A 20,329-nucleotide genomic window follows, 5' to 3' on the forward strand; every position below is an offset into this window, starting at 1 on the left:
AGGTTGGCTATCTTGCATTCTACTGAACGTGAGAGTGTCCGCTGTCAGGGAGCCGCAGGGGCTTGACCATGCTCGAAATAGGTCCGCAGCATGAGGCAAAGGTCAACTCGAAGTCAGCTACCCGGCCGTGACAATCAAGTGACTTCCTCAGGGTGTTCCTTTTTCCAGAGAGAACGAAAGACTCCTTGAAGGTCGATGGTTTGCACTACTCAGGTGTCTTGATCCACATAAGCTCCCTTCCGCTGCAGTGTCGACGCTACGAAAGGAACAGACTCAAATCACGTGTACAGAGCCACGACCAAGAAACGATTCAGTAACGGTCCGGGGTTGTCGTGAGCGTGACGGCTGCCGCCAGGCGACAAACATCAACAACTCAAAGCATGACGCGGTAAACCTGAACTCATAAAAGCGTTTCCTTCCTTTCAGAGGACGAACTACTCTCTCCACCACCACCACAGCCTCAGAAAATGTAATCGTGGAGAAGGGACCTGCTAGCACCCGCTAGCGGGCCCGCTGCATGCAGAAAGCACGTCTTCCCACCGGCGTCATCAGGCGCTCCCCAATTGTTACCCGACTTTGAGTCCCGAGCCCGTCAACAGCCCTACTGCATTGGGGCTTCAGAAAATCACATGCTCTCACTACTTCCTCGAAGATACAAGGGTGTGTTACTCTGAAGGATCACAGCTCGTGGGGATAGTTCCCAGTCTACCACCAGTTGATGCGAGTCGCACGCTTGTCCAATCGGACATGACTTGCTTTGTTGTAGCAAAATTGCACAAGGCTGCCACGTGCGGTGCGCGAGTTCGCAGGGTACGACAACGACGTCGAAGATGTCTTGGAATTACGGGGCACAACGGAAATTGTCACACAATTTCCGAATGGGAGTGACTCTACTGGTACTCCTTGCAAGCATGCCTATGCACTATGAAGGCCCGTCATTTTTCTCGAGTGTTCGAGCGCAGGACGAAACGCCCAAATCAAAATGTGTGGTGGACAGAGAAACGGGAACTACCAAGTGCAGATGCGATAAGTCCGATAAAACACCACAAACCCTTGCGGCAACGCTTTCGGAAGACCAAAATGTGTTGCTGGTCGGCTGCCAAAATACGGAACTTCAATGCGCTCCGGAACAACTTGCCGGCGACAAAGTCTGCTCAGGAGACGCTACCAAGCTGCATGAGTGCGGTTCATCAACCGGCAGCAGTGCATCTATCACTCTCAGCGATATTCTTGTCGAATCCGGAAAAAGCGTCACCTGGTCGGAGGACGCCACTGAGACCTCGGAGGATTGCACTACTAAGCAGCTAGCAGTCCCACCGGAGAACTTCCCGTATACTGACAAGAAGTTCGTTGTCGGATGTATTAAAACAGCTAGGAAAAAGGACCAGTGCACGGTGACTGTAACGATCGCGGCAACAGCAAGTGCAAAGAAAGGCCAGACCGTCATCTGTGCTTACGGAACGAGTAGCAATAAGCAACCTCAGACCATCACGCTGAGACCGTCTCAGAACGCGTTCACCCTGGTTTGCGGGACTGACGGTGAAATTATGCCGAGCACGTACCAGCAACAGTATTGCGATACCTCAGAAAATGGGACCACTGGTGACTGCCAAGAGAGAGACTACACTTCCATCCTCACAGCATACCAAGACACATGGTGGCAACAAACCGAAAACTCATCTTACACACTGCAGATTCCGCCGACCGATTTCCCAGAAGAGCCAGCAAATATTATGGTCGGGTGCCAGCAGAGAGAGATTTCCAAGACAGGCCAGCGTAGTGAAACAGATCCCTCGACTGTTTGCAAAGTGCTGGTGACGATTGAGGCTTCGTCAAACAGCTCATCTGCAACAATGTCCGGGATGAAGGCATACTTGGCTGTGGGAGCTGTCGCTATCATTTCTGCGTTCGTGCATGCCATGTGATGTGAGTTTCTCATGTCCGGCACAGTCGCGTTCTAGCGGTCTAGTCAGGGATGCCTCATCCTGCGCTAGTCCACGGGTAGTTCAGTTGCATTCGTGTGGCAGCTCTAGATTTCCTGGGCCGATCAGATTTCGGACACATCAGCCTCAGTACCATTATACCCGGAGGGCCTGACTACACGGCGGTGGTAGTGAATCTAATCCAGAATCACAACGGACCACTGAGCGGTGGGTCTCATCAGGTGTTCTCCGAATAAATGCAAAACGAAGGTTCGGCTCTCTACATCTGAACGGAATCACCTCCGTAATGCACACCCGGATGCTCTGCGGCCGAGAATAACTAGGTTTTGCCACACCTCTTTCCATCTGATGACCCCTTAACGGAACCGCTTTTACGATGCAGTCGTGAAGGCTGTCATCGTATTGACGACAATCGTTAAGGAGCCTGACGGGGTGTCTCAGAAGGGAAACCCTTCACCACGTTAACAGGCAGACGCGGCAACACTGGGTAGAAGAGTAGCGCTCAATCGGTATCTGGCAAACACTTCGTCTTTGTTGTTGGCACCCACGAAGCAGGCCCACGGACTCTAGAAGGTCTTTAAAGTACTACACCACATTAATATGGTCTGTGAGGGCTGGGAGACGGGAACATTCTTCTCTACAAAAAGACTGCTCCGCAAAACGCTGTGGTCTACACATCGCGACGTGAGTAGAGCATTTGAAAACCCCCACTGCGGACTGAGAACTCCCTACGTTGGGTATCCTGCCTTCTAGTGAACGTGAGAGTGTCCGTGCGCACCTTGCTGTTAAGGAGCTGCGCGCCCTAGCAACGTTCGAAATAGGTCCGAGGCATGTAGCAAAGGAGGTCAACTCAAACTCAGCTGGTCGGCCGTGAGAAACAAGACATTCCCTCGCCACCTTCCGTCTCCACAGAGAGCGAAGGACTCCTTGAAAGTCGAAGGTGTGCACTAACCAGGTGTCTTGATCCACACAAGCTGCCTTCCGCTACAGTGTCGAAGCTAGCAAAGGAAAAGATCCAAATCACGTGTACAGAGCCACGACCAAGAAACGATTCAGTAACGGTCAGGGGTTGTCGTGAGCGCGGCGGCTGCCGCCAGGCGACAAACATCAACAACTCGAAGCATGACGCGGTAAACCTGAACTCATAAAAGCGTTTCCTTCCTTTCAGAGGACGAACTACTCTCTCCACCACCACCACAGCCTCAGAAAATGTAATCGTGGAGAAGGGACCTGCTAGCACCCGCTAGCGGGCCCGCTGCATGCAGAAAGCACGTCTTCCCACCGGCGTCATCAGGCGCTCCCCAATTGTTCCCCGACTTTGAGACCCGACCCCGTCAACAGCCCTACTGCATTGGGGCTTCAGAAAATCACATGCTCTCACGACTTCCTCGAAGATACACGGGCGTGTTACTCTGGAAGATCAGAGCACGTGATAGATCTCAGTCTACCACCAGTTGACGGGAGTCGCACGCTGATCCGCTCGGACGTGACTTGCTGTATTGTAGCCATATGACACGAGGCTCGATCTCGTGGTGCGCGCATTCGCAGGGTACGACGACAACGACGTCGAAGATGTCTCTGAATTACGGGGCACAACGGAAATTGTCACACAATTTCCGAATGGGAGTGACTCTACTGGTACTTCTTGCAAGCACGTCTATGCACTATGACGGCCCGTCATTTTTCTCGAGTGTTCGAGCGGCAGAGGAAACACCAAAATCAAATTGTGTGGTGGACACAGAACATGGAGCTACCAAGTGCAGGTGCGATAAAACCGATAAAGCACCACAAACCCTTGCGGCAACCCTTTCGGAAGAACAAAATGTGTTGCTGGTCGGCTGCCAAAAAACGGATCTTCAATGCGCTCCCGAACAACTTGCCGGCGAGAAAGTCTGCTCAGGCGACTCTACCGCGTTGCATCAGTGCGGTTCATCAACCAGCAGCAGTGCATGTATCAAACTCAGCGATATTCTTGTCGAACCCGGAGAAAAAGTCACCTGGTCGGCGGACACCACCGAGACCTTGAAAGATTGCACTACTAAGCAGCTAACAGTCCCGAAGGAGAACTTCCCATATACTGACAAGAAGTTCGTTGTCGGATGTATTAAAACAGATGGGAACAAGGACCAGTGCACGGTGACTGTAACGGTCGCGGCAAGAGCAAGTGCAAAGAAAGGCCAGACCGTCATCTGCGCTTACGGAACGAGTAGCAATAAGGAACCTCAGACCATCACGCTGAGCCCGTCTCAGAATGCGTTCACACTGGTTTGCGGGAATGACGGAGAAATTATGCCGAGCTCGTACCAGCACCAATACTGCGATACCTCAGAAAGTGGGACCACCAGTGACTGCCAACTGAAAGACTACACTTCCGTCCTCACGACATACCAGGACACATGGTGGCAAAAAACCGAAAACTCATCTTACACACTGCAGATTCCGCCGACCGATTTCCCAGAAGAGCCAGCAAATATTATGGTCGGGTGCCAGCAGAGAGAGATTTCCAAGACAGGCCAGCGTAGTGAAACAGATCCCTCAACTGTTTGTAAAGTGCTGGTGACGATTGAGGCTTCGTCAAACAGCTCATCTGCAGCAATGTACGGGATAAAGGCATCCGTGGCTGCGGGAGCCGTCGCCATCATTTCTGCGTTGGTCCATGCCATGTGAAGGGAGTTTATCACGTCAGGCACATTCGTGTTCTAACGGTCTAGTCAGGGATGCTTCATGCTGCGCTAGTCCACGGGTAGTTCTGCTGCATTCGTGTGGCAGCGCTAGATGCCTTGGGCTGAACACATTTCGGACACATCAGCCTGAGTACCATTATACCCGGAGCGCCTAACTACACGGCGGTGGTGATGAATCCAGGCCAGAATCACAACGGTCCGCTGTGCGGTCGGTCTCATTAGATGTTCTTCGAATAAAAACGACACGACGAAACGATGGCTCGAATCTCTACATCGGAATAGAATCATTTCCTTAATCGGCACCCGGTTGCTCTGCGGCCGATAATGACTAAGTTTTGCCACACCTCTTTCCATCTGATGACCCCTTAACGGAACCGCTTTTACGATGCAGTCGTGAAGGCTGTCATCGTATTGACAACAATCGTTAAGGAGCCTGACAGGGTGTCTCAGAAAGGAAACCCTTCACCACGTTAACAGGCAGACGCGGCAACACTGTGTAGAAGAGTAGCGCTCAATCGGTATCTGGCAAACACTTCGTCTTTTTTGTTGGCACACATGAAGCAGGCCCACGGACTCTAGAAGGTGTTTACAGCGCTACCCCACATGAATACGGTTTGTGAGGTCTGGGGGACTGAAGCATTCTTCTCTACAAAAAAACTTCTACGCAATACGTCAAGGTCTACACATTACAACATGCGTAAAGGATTTGAAAACCCCCGCTGCGGACTGAGAACTCCCTACGTTGGGTATCTTGCTTTCTAGTGAACGTGAGAGTGTCCGTGTACACCCTTCTGTTAAGGAGCTGCGGGGGCTGGGCAGAGACATGGAATGCACGTCTTGTCCCCCGTCCCGCCGAGAGAGCGATGTGGTTGAGCTCCCGGGGACCTCTGTCTTTAGAGTCTCCTGTTGTGACGCACTTCCCCAGTATGTCGCATGTCTGTTTTTCTTTAAACGGAATTCTCTTCCCTCGCCTCCCGTTCTCGCAGATACGCCGCCGATGCCTCCTTCACGCTCTCAATGAACGCCTGGGCATGCTCAGGACTCATCTCAGGCTCCATCCCGTGGCCGAGATTCGCAATGTGGCGGCCAACGCCGAACCGGCGAATCTGTGGTACACGGACAGCAGAGACAGATCGAGCTTCTCAAGAGCATGCGTGCACGTCTCCTTCGGCGCCAGCTCTGGATACTTTAGAGGGAAAAACGAAAACGTGAAGCCTCAGCGCGCTCGCCAGAGACTGGAAGCTGACCCTCCTGTGCGAGCCTCCTGCTCGGACAAAGGCAACAGCGGAAGAAGGAATCAACGCAGCAGGAAAGACGCTTCGACTGCCCGCGCCGTTGAGGCTCTACAAAGGGTAGAACGGGAGGGACGCCACGGAGTCATGCGGGGTACGGGCGATGAAGAGCTCTTTCTCATAGATTCAACTCCCCTTGAGAAAACGGTCTAAACTGTTTGGTCCGTTCTCGCCTCTTTTCTTTCTCCCCTTCTGTGTACTTACCATTTTGGCCGTCTCTCTTTTGATCGTGGCAATATCCGTATATAAGATCTGCGGATCGAGATTGCCTTGCAGCGCTTTGCCGTCCGCTCGCTCTCCGTTGTCTCGGTCTCTCCTCTCGCCGGCCTCCCCAGAGCAAGTTCCGCGGCTTTCCGCGCCCTCCGCTGCCTCGCCACTTTTCCCCGTCTCGCGTCTCCCCGAGAAACGGCGCTGCATGCTGTCGATCTCTGCCGAAGACCCCAAAGAAATCACGTCGAAGGCCGAGTCGGCAAAGACCGGCGACGGTCGGTCCTTCGGGAACGCGATCATCGTCACGTGAGGTCGCCGCTCCTTCACTCTCTGCAAAAGTCGAAAACCCCGAAAACAGGCCAGGTTCGTAGAGAAGACAGGAGTCCTATTTTATGCCTCATCCGTGCATTCGTCTTGCATCTCGTCTTCTGTACAGACGCGGTGGCCGCAGCTACGCCTCCACCCGAGGTCACGAAGTGCAAAGCAAGTGTGCTCGACGGAGCAGAGCGTCGACTCGAGAGACTTTCCCTGTTTCCTGTGCGAAGAGCGTGAACCGCGTCCGTGGCTTTTTTGGGAACTGGAGCAGCTTTTTTTCCAAACTTTTGTATGCGGGAAATGTGGGAATTATTCGGCTGATACACGCAAAAGCGAGCGGACTCCCGCCGACTTGCGTCAACTGTCCCAGCCGCGGAAGTGACCTGCGGACCGCGAACTGAATTTTCATGTCCAAGGCGAAAAGGAGCTTCTTTGCACGTGACACAGAAACTGTAGGGCTCGCCACAGTCTCCGTCCTTTCGGGTGCGGAGAGGCGAGGCCGAGAGAAAAGAGGGCGCCGCGAACGCAAATCAGAGAGGATTTCGGAAAAGGAGAAAGAGACGGAAGAAGAGGACAGCAGCCCATGTCGCTTTTCCCTTTCTGCGTGTGCACATACCTCAGCAATGGACGCAAGGAACGGTGCTCCGATTTCGTCGTACGTGTCGGCGGCGAACTGGCTAGCGTTCGTGTCAAAAACCTGAGGAACCGACGAAAACAGAAACACTCAGAATGCTGTCCAGTTCTTATGATTGCCTTTCTCTTCCCTTCGGGGTACCTGGACGCATATCTGCAGGTGTCCATCTCCGCACACATCTAGATTTAGATAGGCATAAATGCACGCAAACGTACGCGCATTACATGTACTTTCCTTATTACATATATACATTTATATATACATATATATATATATATATATATCCACCGATGTAGATATGGATATGTATATTCTTATGCGCATGCGTTTCGTCCCTCACCTGCAGCACTTGAGCTCCGGCATCAGCCTGGCCCACGAGGTAGTCGACACAGATATCCGAGATAACTTGGAGAAGGGTGTGGGTTGCCTCTGGCTCCTCGTAGATGAATTTTTTGGCACGGCGCCATGTTTTGCTTCCTCCACCCTCGACCATGTAAGTCAAAAGTGTCAGGGGACCTCCACAGAAACCAATCAGCGGAATGCCGCCGGCCAGGCGCTGAGAGGTGACGTAGACCGCGTCGAAGACATAGCCTGAGGAAAGAGAAACAAGTCCTGGGGAGGCTGAAAGAATGTCTTTTATTTGTAGTTAGACTCTAAAGAGGGGCGCATCTCCTGCGTTGCACATCTGCAGATACCTATGCCCACATATATACGTATATGCATGCACACATGTACAAGTATACAGTCATACGCATGCATGTATGTCTCTATATACGCACATTCGTGCTGTGTGTAACGGCCGCAATGACCAAAAACAAGAACACGACTTTCCACAAAAACGGGGTAGGACTGTACATTCGTGCTACAACTGCCTCCTCTTACAGGTATATATATATATATATATATATATATATATATATGCGAGCAGATACATGTGACATCTCAGTGCAGTATACACTTCAATTGCATGTACGCATGTGTGCTTGTCTATCGTTTAAATGTAAGTGGTATATGGGGGCATCGAACAGTACCGAGGGTGTTTTCGATGTCGGGCTTTAAGGTGAGTTTCTTGATGTCTGCTGGACTCTCAATGCGCCACGCAAACCGTGGGCCGACGCCTTCTTCCATCGACAGCTTCATCCCCATGGCCTGTCGACACACACACGAGAGCATCCGCCGGCCTCACCTTTTTCCTTGTTTGTGAATGCAAAAACAAGGGTAAGAGCATCTATGGGAAAGAGATACAAAAACGCATCTGTCCCTCCCGCTGTGTGCGCACATGCAATACATATATATATATATATATATATATATGAATGAAGAGAAGCACATTAGAATACAAGGCCCGCGGGCATGTACGTCCGTGTTTGTGCAGAGTTGTAGAGACAAACTGGTTGAAGTGGTACCTCAGGAATGACGAGAATATCCGAGAAAATAATGACGGCGTCCAGTTGAGGGAACCGGTGGTAGGGCTGCAGGGTGAGCTCCGAGGCGAGACGAGGATCTCGGCACACCTGGAAACCCGAAAAACACACACGCTGGACGCTGTAAACCCAAAACCCTAGTGGCACGACAGTCCGCGACGCTCGGGTAGACGAAGAGGTTCATCAACCCGGGAAAACCAAGCAGCATTGAAGTTTTGCGGAAGCCGCGCTTCCAAAGCTGTCGTGAATCGCTTCAGGTGAAAGCTCATTGGGCTCTCGGCATCCCTCCGCTGCCACTGTTTTACAGCACGGGAAACCGGCCAGAGGGCAAGCACGGAACACGGAAACAAACGCGCAGTTAAGGTGCACGCAAAGGCCATCGGCTGCGGCCGACGCACCTGCGCTTTCTCAGGCGCGTCTACATCGCATCCTAAAGTGCTTTCAGGCGGTTGCTGAGGTGTACGTACACCTCAGTTTCTCGTGCATACCTCGAGAAATCCGTGCTGGCGCCGCATGTTGCGGAATTCAGGTAAGTATCTTCCAGCTTGTCTCATCATCCATACGGGAGTGAGGAGGGAGTGCTCCTCCGCCGTCTTCTGGTCCTTGTTTTCGCCACCATGTCCTGCACTAGGAAGCTCGGCCTTCTTCTCGACGAGACGCGCGTAGCGCTCCGGCCCTAATGCGGCACGTCGGAGGCTGTCGTTCACGCACGCCTCTCTGGGATTGGCTGCGAGGAACCGGATCGAACCGGCGAGGGGCCAGAGAAAAGAACGGGGGAAAAAGCGAGACAGGCTGAGATCCCCACGACGAAGACACGCACGTGCAGGGAACAGCCAATCGAAAGAAACTCGTGAAATTTATTTTCCTCCAAAGGATGGACGCCGAGGCAGCACGCGACGCTTCGCGTGATTTTGTCCGGAGTCGGAAAACGGAGAAAAAAGAGAGGTAAAGAGGAGACAGAAAGGGAACAAGGTGTTGAACACGGGGTGGGAACGAATAAAGACGAGGCGCGCGGCTGCTGGCGGAAATGGAAGCTGGACGAAAAGAGAAAAAGGAGCATCGTGGTGACGCTGACACGGAGAGAAACGAAACAAGAGGCTCACCTTTGTAAGCTAACCGTTGCGACCGAATCAAGGCCCTGTCGTCCTCAGGCGTCAGCTGCAAGCAGAGCAACAAGAGACCCCCCAAAAATCGGAGAAACTCGAGTCACGGAAGAGCAGTATGAGAATGGATGAGAGTTGCAAAGACTCTCTCGGAAGAAACGGCTGTACCTGTCTGACCTGGGGGCCTACTCAGGTGAGTACGATTACACCTCTCTACCCCGTGTTGGTCTGCCTGCTCTCGAGCACGATTCACCATCAACTGCTGTACATACCTCCCTACGGACATCTGCCTACCGCTCCGCATCCTAATCCCCCTCTTGAGCTACCTGTTGATATGCATGCTCTCGCTATCTGCCTAGCTGGATATCCACAGACGCGTGCGTGTCTGTCCCTGCGGCTGCGTGTGGCGTGAACGTCTTTCTCTCTCGAGCTGCCTGAGTCGCCCTCTCCACAGACAACGTTGCCGGCGCGTCGGCCTCCATTTGCCAGCGCGCAGTGTCGGCTCTCGAGGCCAAAGCTTCCGCGTTTGACTCCTCGCCGAACGACAGCACGTCGAGTTACCGTGTAGAGAACGGGCGGTGCGCTGCCGTCGCTTCGCTCGCCTCTGGCGGTTTCCATCGGAATCCCTAGATCGCCTTTGGGGAAGAAGAAGGATCGGATACCGCCGGGAAAAAACCCGAGAGACGAGGCCAGGAGTTGCTCCTTCTCCGACTCCGTCCACCTGAGGCAAACGCGAGTTTACGAGAAAAAAGGAGACAGGGAGAGGGCAAACGGGAGGAACAGAGAGTGAGAGGAGGCGAGGAAACGAAGGGAGAGAGAACAAGAGACAAAACAACACAGAGAACACGAGAGAAGAGGACGCGAGAAACAGAAGCCCAGAGAAAGGAAAGAGTATTAACCTAAAAAAAAAAACGAGAGGACAGGACGGAGAGAGGGACGCGGGGAGAAACACCCAAGAGCAAAGGAGAAAGACACGTCGGGACGTGTCTCTTCTTTCGCAGCGGATACTCGAACAGTTTGCAACCAGAGTGGAGCCTGCTTTTGTGAACATCCCATCGGTTTGTTCTCCACGCCAGCATCCACGTCTTCTCCCTCCCACAAAGCGACACTCTGTTGCAGAGCACCTCGGGCTGCAGCCGGCAACACGGCCTCGCCCCCTGACAGCGGAGGCGCGTCTCCCCTTCACAGCGACTCCGCCTTATACGAGGGAGAAGATAAAAAGTGGATTGTTCACCTCCCCCTTTCCTCGTGCAGAAGCCTTTGTATCCTTCGCTTCTGCGTCCCTTTTCTCTCCCTGCTTCTCCGTCGTGCTCCTGCTTTTCGCCGTTGGGGAAATCGCCACAGGCACGTACTCTCTTTGGGCAGAAGCGTCCTCGCCTCCCTCTTTCCTTTCCTTTTGTCCTTCGCTCCCCGAAGCGCCGGAAAGACTGTGCTGCGGGCGTCGCTCTGTCTGAACGGTCCCTGCAGCAGATGGCAAGCTGCCAAAGAGAGAAACACCGGAGACAGGAGGCGTCAGCGATTGGCTTCCTGCCCCGGTTTTGTCCTCCGAAATGCTGTACGCGAGAGCTGTCTGTACACCCGGGCCTCGCCAGGAAGCGCCCCCGCCTGCCGTTGACCCCGGCGAAGCCGCGAGCGGATGATGGGAGGCTGGGGACGCGGGGAAAAAAGGAAACAGAGCGACAGAAAAACACAGAAAGACAGCAGGCGAGGCAGAGCAAAGGCCACGCGTGCGAGACCCCTTGGCGCGGGGACAGATGCGCGAACCAGAGATGGAAGGTGCAGAGAAGAATCTCCTCAGCCTTGGGGGAAAGGAGGACTCTCTCTCATGAGGAAGAAGCGGAGAAGAGGACGAGGGCGCCTGCATTCTTGGCAGAGAGAACGACGAAAGTCCAAAGGAATGATGGCGGATTTGCAGAGAGAGGTAAACAGAGGCGTGCGGCTTTCGAAAGTAAAGAACAGGAAAATCAGTGGAGCGAGAGAAGCAGAGAGGCAGACGAGAGGAACGCGCAGGAACGAATGCGTCTCGCGCTACACCGGAATCCCGAGGTGTATGTACACCTCAGAAATCCCGCTTCTTCGAAATCTCGCTTCTCGTCGTCGAAGGGTGCCGAGGCGAAGGCCGTCCACGGGCGAAACCGACCTTTTAGTCTCTCTCCAGCCCCGAATAAGATATCCTTTTTTCCTGTTAAAGAACAACGAGTTTTGCATCGCTCGTCTTTGCCTGCGGTCGGGTGTCTGTGTACCAGGTTCGCGCTTCTCTGTTTGCGAGAGGCGATACGCGGGCCTTTGTGCATTTGGAACGCGAAAGCGCAGAAGCAGTAACAGACACTCGGCCCCCCAAGAAAGCAATCAGGACTGGGTTACCCTCTTTCAGAGGGTGGAGAGTCTTTGACTCGAAATTTCGCGCGAGAGAGACCGTGGTTCCTGTCTCTGCCGTTCTCGAAACCGACCGGCCAGGGGCACAGACACACAGTCGCGAGTTTTCGCACATCGCTCCTTCCTCGCGCGTTTTCGCCAATCCCTCCCCCAGGGTCTGTGCCTCTTTTCTGGCGGCCGTTGACGCCTGTTTCTGTCTCCTGTCCCGTTCGTGTTTGTTCACACTCCCACAGGAATCGCACATGTCTCGGCGTTTCTCGCTGTCTCGCTGTCTCTCCTGGGTGTCTCGACACCTGCCGCACAGCGCAGTTTTCTCGCGCGCAAACGCCCCCGAGAAAAGACGGGAACAACGGCCGGCTGGTCTGGAGGACGTGCTGAAAGACAGATAACGTATTTCACTCCTCCGTTTCTCTTTTCTCTCCTTTTTTGCATCTCTCTTCTCTCCTCTTCAGCTCGTCTTTCTGGATTCTTGCGCATGCACAGAGAAGCGCAGGTCCTCATCGCGACCCGCCGGCGCCGTGGAGTGGCTGCGTACGTTCTGCTCTTTGTCAGCAGATAAAAAACGAGGCAGTCTTTCTCTTTACAAGGATTCGAAAATAACGAATCTTCGGTTCGCGTTAGACTTGAGCATCCCCATTTAGGCGGCGATCCATCAAAAGAGGCGATTCAGTAGACGCGTTTCCTGGCACACTTTCCCAGGCTCCCGTTTCCATCGCTCGGTCTTCTGTTCGACAACGCAAAAACTCCGGGAAGAGCCGCATGTTTTGTGTCTAGACACTCGACTGCTTCTCGCGCTCTCTGCTGTTTTTTCGCTGCGCTTTCTTTTTGTCTCTCCTCGTTTTTCTCCTGTCTCTCCTCGTGGGTTTTCTTCTCGACCTCCTTCGGTTCCAGAAAAACCAGAGGAACAAAGGCTCAGCTGTCGATTTTTTGGTTCGCGCTCGTCGGTGGTTTTTTCAGAGAGTGTGCGTGCAAAGAAAGAGGGTAACGGAACACAGAAAGTGGCCGAAAGCAGAAAGGAAGAAAAACGCGTTTCTCCGCACGGGCCAAAGAACGAGCAGACGTTGCACCGTGTCTCCTCGCGTTGGGTTCGCTGCAAGTTTCGCGCCCGCGGCTTCTTTTCTCTCACTTTTTAAACGTCCCCTACCGAGCGCCTTCCTTCTCCTCTCCTTACTTTCGGCGAGGCCTCAGGTGTATCCGGACCTCTCTCAAAACTTCTGTCACACAAGGCCTTTTTCTGCTCGCAGACGGGACACACAGCCGCTCTTCTCTCTCGCTTCCTTCAGTTTTCTCGCTTTTTTCTCTCGCCTCCTTCTTCACCTCGAGCTTGATCCTCGTCCCTCCCCCCTCGTGCGCACCTCTTCTTTCACTGAGCCACCTACCCACACATACATAGATGGAAATATCTATATCTATATCTATATATATGTAGAGACATAGGTAGTACGTGTTATCTCGTATTTTGTGTACATCTGTAACAGCGACTAAAAATTTTGAAGCATATAAATATAAATATATATATATATATATATGTATTTTATATGTATATACATAAATTTAGTTGCATGAGACAAAATGTTGACGAATAGTCGAGCGTCTCGGCCGAGCCCTGCGAGCGGGCCGTTGGGTCCGACGCCGAGGATTCGCAGGCAAGTTTTCTCGCCGTCTCCAAAAACAGAGAAGGAAGAAGCGATTCCACTGCGTCCCCTCGCAGGAAGGGGACTCAAGCGAGAAGCTGAGAGCCGCCTCGGGCGTCCGAGCCGACGGGGCGGCGCCGTCTCCCAGGTACACGGAAGAGGAAGAGAAAAACTGCGTCGGTGGAGAAAAAGAAGAGAGGGGAACTCGCGCGGGAGGAGGGGGGCGAAACTGGCAGAAGAAGGAAGAGAGGAAAAGGCAAAGCACATGGAGGACAAAGGCCGATCTATGAACACAGGCGGCGCCGGGACAGGAGAAAGAAACAGGATTCGAAGCGTCTTGGAAACAGTCAAAGAAGGAGAAGAAGGAAAACGCAGGAAAGACGCAAAAAAGTGCTTTTGCGTGACTTGAGGCAGTCTTCGCTTCCCGTCCCTTCTGCGATATATGTAGGCTGTCTCGCTTCCCTCGTTTCTCTCCGTTGTCCCCCCACTCTTTATGCTCTTCATTTCTCGTCGTTTCGCTTTCCTTTCCGCGCTCCGCTTGCTTCAGCCGCCAATGGAAGAAGCCGCTGCGCCCGCGACTGCATCTGCATCGTATGTCTCCTTCGACGATCAAGTTCAAAACATCATCGCCTCTGGTCGTAAGTCTTTTTCGTTCTGTTCGCGAAAAACCTTGGAATCCCGTGCTCGTTTCACCGCCGCGTCCCCTCCCCCCCCCCCCCGTGTTCTCTCCTCTTTTCGCACCGCTGTTTTCTCTCGCATCTTCCCTCGCATGCTCAGCCTCATTCCCACTGTCCCTCTTCGCTCCATCTCCGTCTCTGTCTCTCCATCGATATATATCTATATTTATCTTGCTTTATCTCACCATACATATCTTCAACTATTTCTCCGTATATCTATCTCTCTATGTATGTATGTATGTATGTATGTATGTATGTATGTATGTATGTATGTATGTATGTATGTATGTATGTATGTATGTATGTATGTATGTATGTATGTATGTATGTATGTATGTATGTATGTATGTATGTATGTATGTATGTATGTATGTATGTATGTATGTATGTATGTATGTATGTATGTATGTATGTATGTATGTATGTATGTATATATATATATATATATATGTATATGTATATATATATATATATATATATATCCATGTGTCTACATGTCTCTCTATCTCTACCCTCTTCTCACGGTATATCTATCCCTACCGATAAATCCATCTGTATCTCTTTCTGGATCCCTCTTCTTCCATATTTCTGGAGTTCTAAGCCCTCCTTGGTGTCTCTTTTTGTCTTTGGATCCCCACTCCGTTCTCACGTAATCCCGCCGCTGCTTGTCGAGTTTCTTCTTCTGCTGTTTTGCCTGCAACTCTTGTCTTTTTCTGTCCCTCGAATCTTCCTCTGGTTTCCCCCGTTCTGTATCCGCCGCTTCGTCGGCCTCTTTTTCGTCGCCTCGCTCGCGCTGTCTTCTTTCCCGCCGTCTCTTGTCTTCTCTCCAGGCTCGTGTTCGCCTGCGTTTTCCCGCCGAATGCGTTTTCTTTTCTTCTCTTTCCCTTGCTGTCGCGCGCTCCCGATTTTTTGCGCGCTTGCAGTCGCCCAGCCTCGTGACCGACTGAGACTCAGCGGCCTCAATCGCGCGCGACCGCTCCTCATTGCTCGATTCCCCGACGCGCTCGCTGCTCTCCGGCAGCCCATTTCCATTCAGCAAGACATTCCCGTGGTGGGTTTCCACACGTTTTTCTCGATTCGGACAAGGAAACTTCCGAGCGGTATAAAGATGATAGACCAAATGTATTAGATAGAGTTTTCACCTGCGCAAGATCCCGTAGAGTGCAAGTGCGGCAAGCAAAAACAGCCTCCCAACTGCATGCGCAGGCTCTCGCTCTTCTCTGCGTGTGAGTGTGCTGGGTTCCACGCTTGGAAGCTGTCTCGCGTTATCTTCTTCGACTCTGTTTTCTGTTCTCCACCACTGCGGTCTTTGCTCCACGCGTCGCTCGTCCTCCGCGCCTCTTTCTACGTTCCCTTTCCTCTTTCTCTACTTTCTCTCTTTTTTTCCCGACTTTCTGTCTCTTGCCCTCGCCACACAGCTGCCTCCTGGCGAAGAGAACAACGCGCACCTGCGAGTCGAAGGCGAAAAGGCGGCTCCATGGCGCGTTCGCGACTCGTCAGACTTGGGCGAGGAGGGACAAAACGACGGGGATGCGAAGGGGGAAGGAAACGCGTGCAAAAAGCAGAAAGTTTTCGTCTCGAAGCCGAGTGACGTCAACGCAGACTGCTTCTTTCTCCTCGTGCAAGGCAAGGTGCGAGCAGATATCGAGCAAGATTTCTTCTCTCTTCGAACCTCCTTGTTGTCTCTTTCTCTCTGCATCTCTACGGGTTTTCACCTCTCTCTGATCAAACAACGCGCGTCCTTCGACCGCCATACTGGCTCTTTTCAGGTGTCTCTCTTCATCTGTGTCTCCATCCCTGTCCATCTTCATGCAAAGCATCCTATCTCGTCAACATTTTCTCATGTGCAATGTACACGTCTCAAAGAGAGATAGAGATACGATGTGCCTACATTCACACACACAACTCTGTAGGCATGTCCATATGTGTGTATATACTGTGTGGGCTGTGCGCAAGCTGTCTCTTTCGCGGGCTCCGCCCTGTCTCTGTCTTCTCTTTCGTCCGTCTCCTGCTTGTCCTCCTTCTCTTGGTCAGAGGGGATCAGTGTTGCCGCTGTTTCCCACGTTTTCCCGCCTCTCAGGAATTCGTCGAAGTGCTGCCGATCAGCGGCTGGGTAAACTTTGACCGGATGGTGGCCGCCAAGGGCGCGCCGACAGCTGAGGATGCAGAACTCCAAGTAAGCAAATGCGAAAAAAAATGAACCGAGTTACAAAACCCGTTACAAACTGAGCCACGCGAAGGCGCGCATGAAGTGAGGACCTGTTCACCGTTTTTGGTCGGGTGTTTGCAAAATGCGTCTACGGCCTGCCTCTCTAGCTGAATCTACCTGTACGTGTGATGCAGATCTATTCATATACACATATGTATATATACATATATATATATATATATATACATATTTGTATACATATTTGTTTATGTGTTGAGAAACAGATGAGGGGTGTGGAGCTTAGCGGTTCTCACTGGAAATAGACATAACACGCATCGACATTAACCTCTTTTTGGAGACGTGAGTCGAGAGATGGTCAGATCTTGTCTTTCCTTTCTCGATCCCTTCCTTTTTCTCTTTCCCAGGGGCGTCACTCTTTCTTGTGTGCGTCTCTTCCGCAGTGACTAGCTTTGCTCTCCTCACCACTTCTCTGTCTCTGCCTTTGGGTGTCTCTCTCTTATTTCCTGTCTCTTTTTCGTGTGTTCCTTGTCTCCAGAGTCGAGTGAAAGCCACGCGAGACGCCGCTCTCGCCGCTCGGGTTGCGCAGCTGCGGCGCACCGGCGCAGAGAGCGACGAAGATGGCGAGAGGGGAGGCGCAAAAGATGCGGTTAAGGAAACGCGCAGAGAAGGTTCTGACAGAGAGGACGACGAACTGGGGCTGAGACGGTAAGACCGCGCGACGGCCCTGCAAATCAAGCAGCGACAGACAGGAGAACGGCCGGAGAAAAGGAGAAAACTCCAAGAGAGGGTGGGGTCACGTCATCGCGAAGGGAGTTCGCTTTCTAGTTCGCTGTTTAGACGCGTCTTTCACTCGTCCCCTCTCTTTTTGTCGCAGTGCGCCACTCTGCCTTTATGATTCGTCTCTTTAACGCTGCCCCGCGTTCTTGCCACATGTTTTTTCCCACGTGTTCGTCGATGTTTGCGTGTGGCAAACAGGCAAAAGCAAAAGCGGATGAAGCAGCTTCTGCGGCAGAAGGCTGGCCAGCACCAGAAGCTGAACGAGTACATTGATTCGTGAGTCTGAACCTTGAAAAAGGAGGCTGTCGCCTGTGGGGGGAAGCACGCGGGTTCTCCAGTGACATCCAGGGGCAGCGGTTCTTGGCTGTCCCCTCTCGCCTTTGCGCCGCATACCCTCTCTTTGCCTCTTTCTCTCTTTCTGGTCCGTGTTTCGTGCGTTGCCGCTCAACCGCGCTTCGCGCATGCACGCTGTCGCTCGGCTGCGGAGCCTCTCGGCGAGCTCTGTCTCTCTCTGTCGCTTTTGTGCCTCTGCGTCAGGGCGTTGAGTGTGACGGCGCTCCGGCAGGCCGAAGTCGACTGGGATTTTGAGGAGATGCAGAGCGACGACGAAGACGACATCGCGACAGAAGTGAAGAACCAAGGCGCAGATGGCGAAGACCTCGCCGGTGAGGCAGACGACCTCGTCGCCACGGACGACGAAGCTGGAGTCGCCGACGAGGATCTCACCAACTACGGACAGGTAAGAGCGAGAGCAGCGCAAAGGACACGTCCAGCGCCAACACGAGACAGCGACGTCGCAACTCGCGAGAAGGCCGCAAAAAGAACAGGAAAACCGACACGCACAGAGAGAAAGATGGGGCTTGAATGAAGGAGAGAGGCGCCATCGAAAGACTATCAAAGGGCGAGACATATATATATATATATATATATGTGTGTAGGGAAGCGTGCGTGTCGGCTCAAGCCAAGAGTCTGTCTGTGTCGTGTCTGCTTCTTTGGTGTCTCTTTCTCCCAGCAAATGAAGACGCTGCTGGACAAAGCAAAGGATGACGAGGCAGACGATGAGTTGCACCAGTTTGAATCTGACGAGGGCGAAGAGGTAGGCTTCCCGTTGATTGTCGACAGGCGAGCCGGCGAGAGGAAGAAGGGGGCGCGTGAAAAAAGATGAATCAGGGTGCGCCAAGCAGCAAACTCGCGTAATTTCCTCAACCTCTCAGAGAGCAGACTTTCCTGTCTCTTCTCTTTTCCCGCGACTCTTCGCTCGGCGTTTCCCCTCCCCCCATGTGCGTGCATGAGGCAGTCTCGTTCTTTCTCGCGTGTCGGAAGCACGCAGCTCTTCGTCGAATAGTCCTGGTCCTCCTAGCCGCTAAGGCGTGTGTCCTCGCGCTCTTCAGGCGAGTTCCAGGAATCCACAGGGTACACCTAGAACGAAACCGAAGGGGAATCCCTGGCTGTCGTAGGCTTCTGTGAAATCCAGCGCTGTTTTGTCTTTTTGCCGCACACCCGTCTTTAGGGCGTCTGGCGTTGCTGCTGCGCTGCTCCTGTGCAAGTTCTCTGTTTCCGAGGGTCTAGCACTTGTGAGATGGCGTCACTCGTGAGGCGGCGCGTCGCCCCCGTGGCGTGCTTTTCGTTGTGTCACAGAACGAAGAAGAAGGCTCAGGCGGCACTTCCACAGGCGGCCCAGGTCAGGCGGGAGAAGCTGCGTCTTCCTCCAGGAGCGTCGCGGCCTCGACCTCAAAACCGCCGCACGGCGGGCTGCCGGCGTCGGCCAAGGGAGGGACCAGTCAAGGCGCAGAAAAGGGAGACGAAGGCACAGATCTCAAGAACAGGGTGGTTCGAATCATGCAGCAACACATGGGAAGAATGACCGTGAAGGTAAGGTGGAAAGAAGAGAACAGGCATGCGTCGAGAGTGTCAGCAAGCTACAGAGAGGCGTTAGGTGGATGTGTGTCGCGTTTTTCTGCTTTTCCGTCTGTGTGCTTCTTTCCCCAGCACTTTATGAGCGCGTTCAAGGTGAAGGAGAAGAACGAAGAATTCAAGAAGATCCAGGTGGGTTTCGGTCTCCTGCCCTTGCCTTTCTTCTTTCCCCTTCAAAGGGGGTGCCGGATGTCTCCGCGGTCGGGGCGTCGGCCTGTGCGCGTCTGTCGGTTCTCGCCTTCGATATCCCCGGCACCTGCTGATATGGGCCACTCCCCCGTGTCTTTGCTTTTCCTTTCTTTTTCGGCCCCGGCCGTGTTTCTTTTCTGCCGACGACTTGGATTGACCTCCGCATATACGCCCTTTTTTTCGTCCCCCCTGTTCTCTCCGCCTTGTCGCTGTGTGTGCTCTCTGGAGGCATTAGGAATGTTTAAAAAGCAGTTTCCGCAGTTTCCCCTTTGCCCTCCCTGTTTTTCTGCGCTTCGCCTCTTTCCTGAGCCGAGTGTCTCCTCTAGACCACAGCGCGTGGGTTTTCCGGTGGTTTTCTCCTTTTCTGCAGCAAGTCGTACACAAGATCTGCAAGATGGAGACGACGGAAGACAAGCAAAAGTTCATCATTCTGAAGCCGGAATATCGCATGTGAAGACAAACGTGCCTCTCCGTTGCATTTGGCTGGCCTCCTGTTCTGGCGCGGCCTTTTTCTATCCCGCTTCGGCCCGTTTGCTCTGTCTCCGTCTCGTCACTTTTCCTCGTTTTTCCCGTTCCCCCTTCCCATCTTCCCTCTCCTGTGCTCCGGTGACGATGCCTGTGTGCTCTCTGTGGGGCAAATCTTGTGCCGGAAAGAGAAGACCACCGAAGACGCGTCAGGGCATCTCCATCTGTCGAGGTGAACACACGCAGCGCCAAAATCACAACCCGTTGTGAGGAAGACGCGCACGCATGCAAGGGAGCGGAAAGGACTGTTTACCGGGTGTGGTTTCCTTCAGTTATTGGTGCCGTCGCTGCATGTGAGAACACCGTGCAAGGAGGATTTTCTGTAGTTCTTCGCTTTTCTCTGCCGCCGGTATCCTTCCTCCAGCTTCTTCGTTCCTCATTGCCCCTGAGACAGAAAAAGACAAGCTGTACACCTGCGACAGCTGATGACCGCAACTCAAATCCTCCCTGTTTTGTTTTTCA

General features: G+C 52.9%; 4 protein-coding genes across 4 annotated transcripts; 3 read left to right on the plus strand and 1 right to left on the minus strand.

Moving 5' to 3' along the window:
* Positions 1–830: 830 nt before the first annotated feature.
* Positions 831–1,925, plus strand: NCLIV_042295 (srs domain-containing protein; the record flags this gene model as incomplete). The annotated part of the gene is made up of 1 exon (XM_003881145.1): positions 831–1,925. The coding sequence occupies one exon, from the start codon at positions 831–833 to the stop codon at positions 1,923–1,925; it is 1,095 nt and encodes a 364-aa protein (XP_003881194.1).
* A 1,527-nt stretch (positions 1,926–3,452) lies between these two features.
* On the plus strand, positions 3,453–4,610 carry NCLIV_042296 (srs domain-containing protein; the record flags this gene model as incomplete). The annotated part of the gene is made up of 1 exon (XM_003881146.1): positions 3,453–4,610. The coding sequence occupies one exon, from the start codon at positions 3,453–3,455 to the stop codon at positions 4,608–4,610; it is 1,158 nt and encodes a 385-aa protein (XP_003881195.1).
* Positions 4,611–5,574: 964 nt separating this feature from the next.
* On the minus strand, positions 5,575–11,899 carry NCLIV_042300 (uroporphyrinogen decarboxylase,related; the record flags this gene model as incomplete). Its single annotated transcript, XM_003881147.1, has 11 exons — positions 5,575–5,733; positions 6,124–6,459; positions 7,061–7,141; positions 7,419–7,669; positions 8,110–8,227; positions 8,485–8,592; positions 8,991–9,229; positions 9,606–9,660; positions 10,167–10,326; positions 10,958–11,252; positions 11,746–11,899. The coding sequence occupies 11 exons, from the start codon at positions 11,897–11,899 to the stop codon at positions 5,575–5,577; spliced, it is 1,956 nt and encodes a 651-aa protein (XP_003881196.1).
* Positions 11,900–14,168: 2,269 nt separating this feature from the next.
* NCLIV_042310 (conserved hypothetical protein) lies at positions 14,169–19,796 on the plus strand (the record flags this gene model as incomplete). Its single annotated transcript, XM_003881148.1, has 11 exons — positions 14,169–14,253; positions 15,216–15,343; positions 15,711–15,923; positions 16,373–16,468; positions 16,998–17,167; positions 17,438–17,515; positions 17,777–17,978; positions 18,252–18,335; positions 18,878–19,111; positions 19,229–19,285; positions 19,713–19,796. The coding sequence occupies 11 exons, from the start codon at positions 14,169–14,171 to the stop codon at positions 19,794–19,796; spliced, it is 1,431 nt and encodes a 476-aa protein (XP_003881197.1).
* Between the last annotated feature and the right edge of the window lie 533 nt (positions 19,797–20,329).

Source organism: Neospora caninum, chromosome IX, assembly GCF_000208865.1.
Source record: "Neospora caninum Liverpool complete genome, chromosome IX".
In the NCBI taxonomy this organism is placed as follows: domain Eukaryota; phylum Apicomplexa; class Conoidasida; order Eucoccidiorida; family Sarcocystidae; genus Neospora; species Neospora caninum.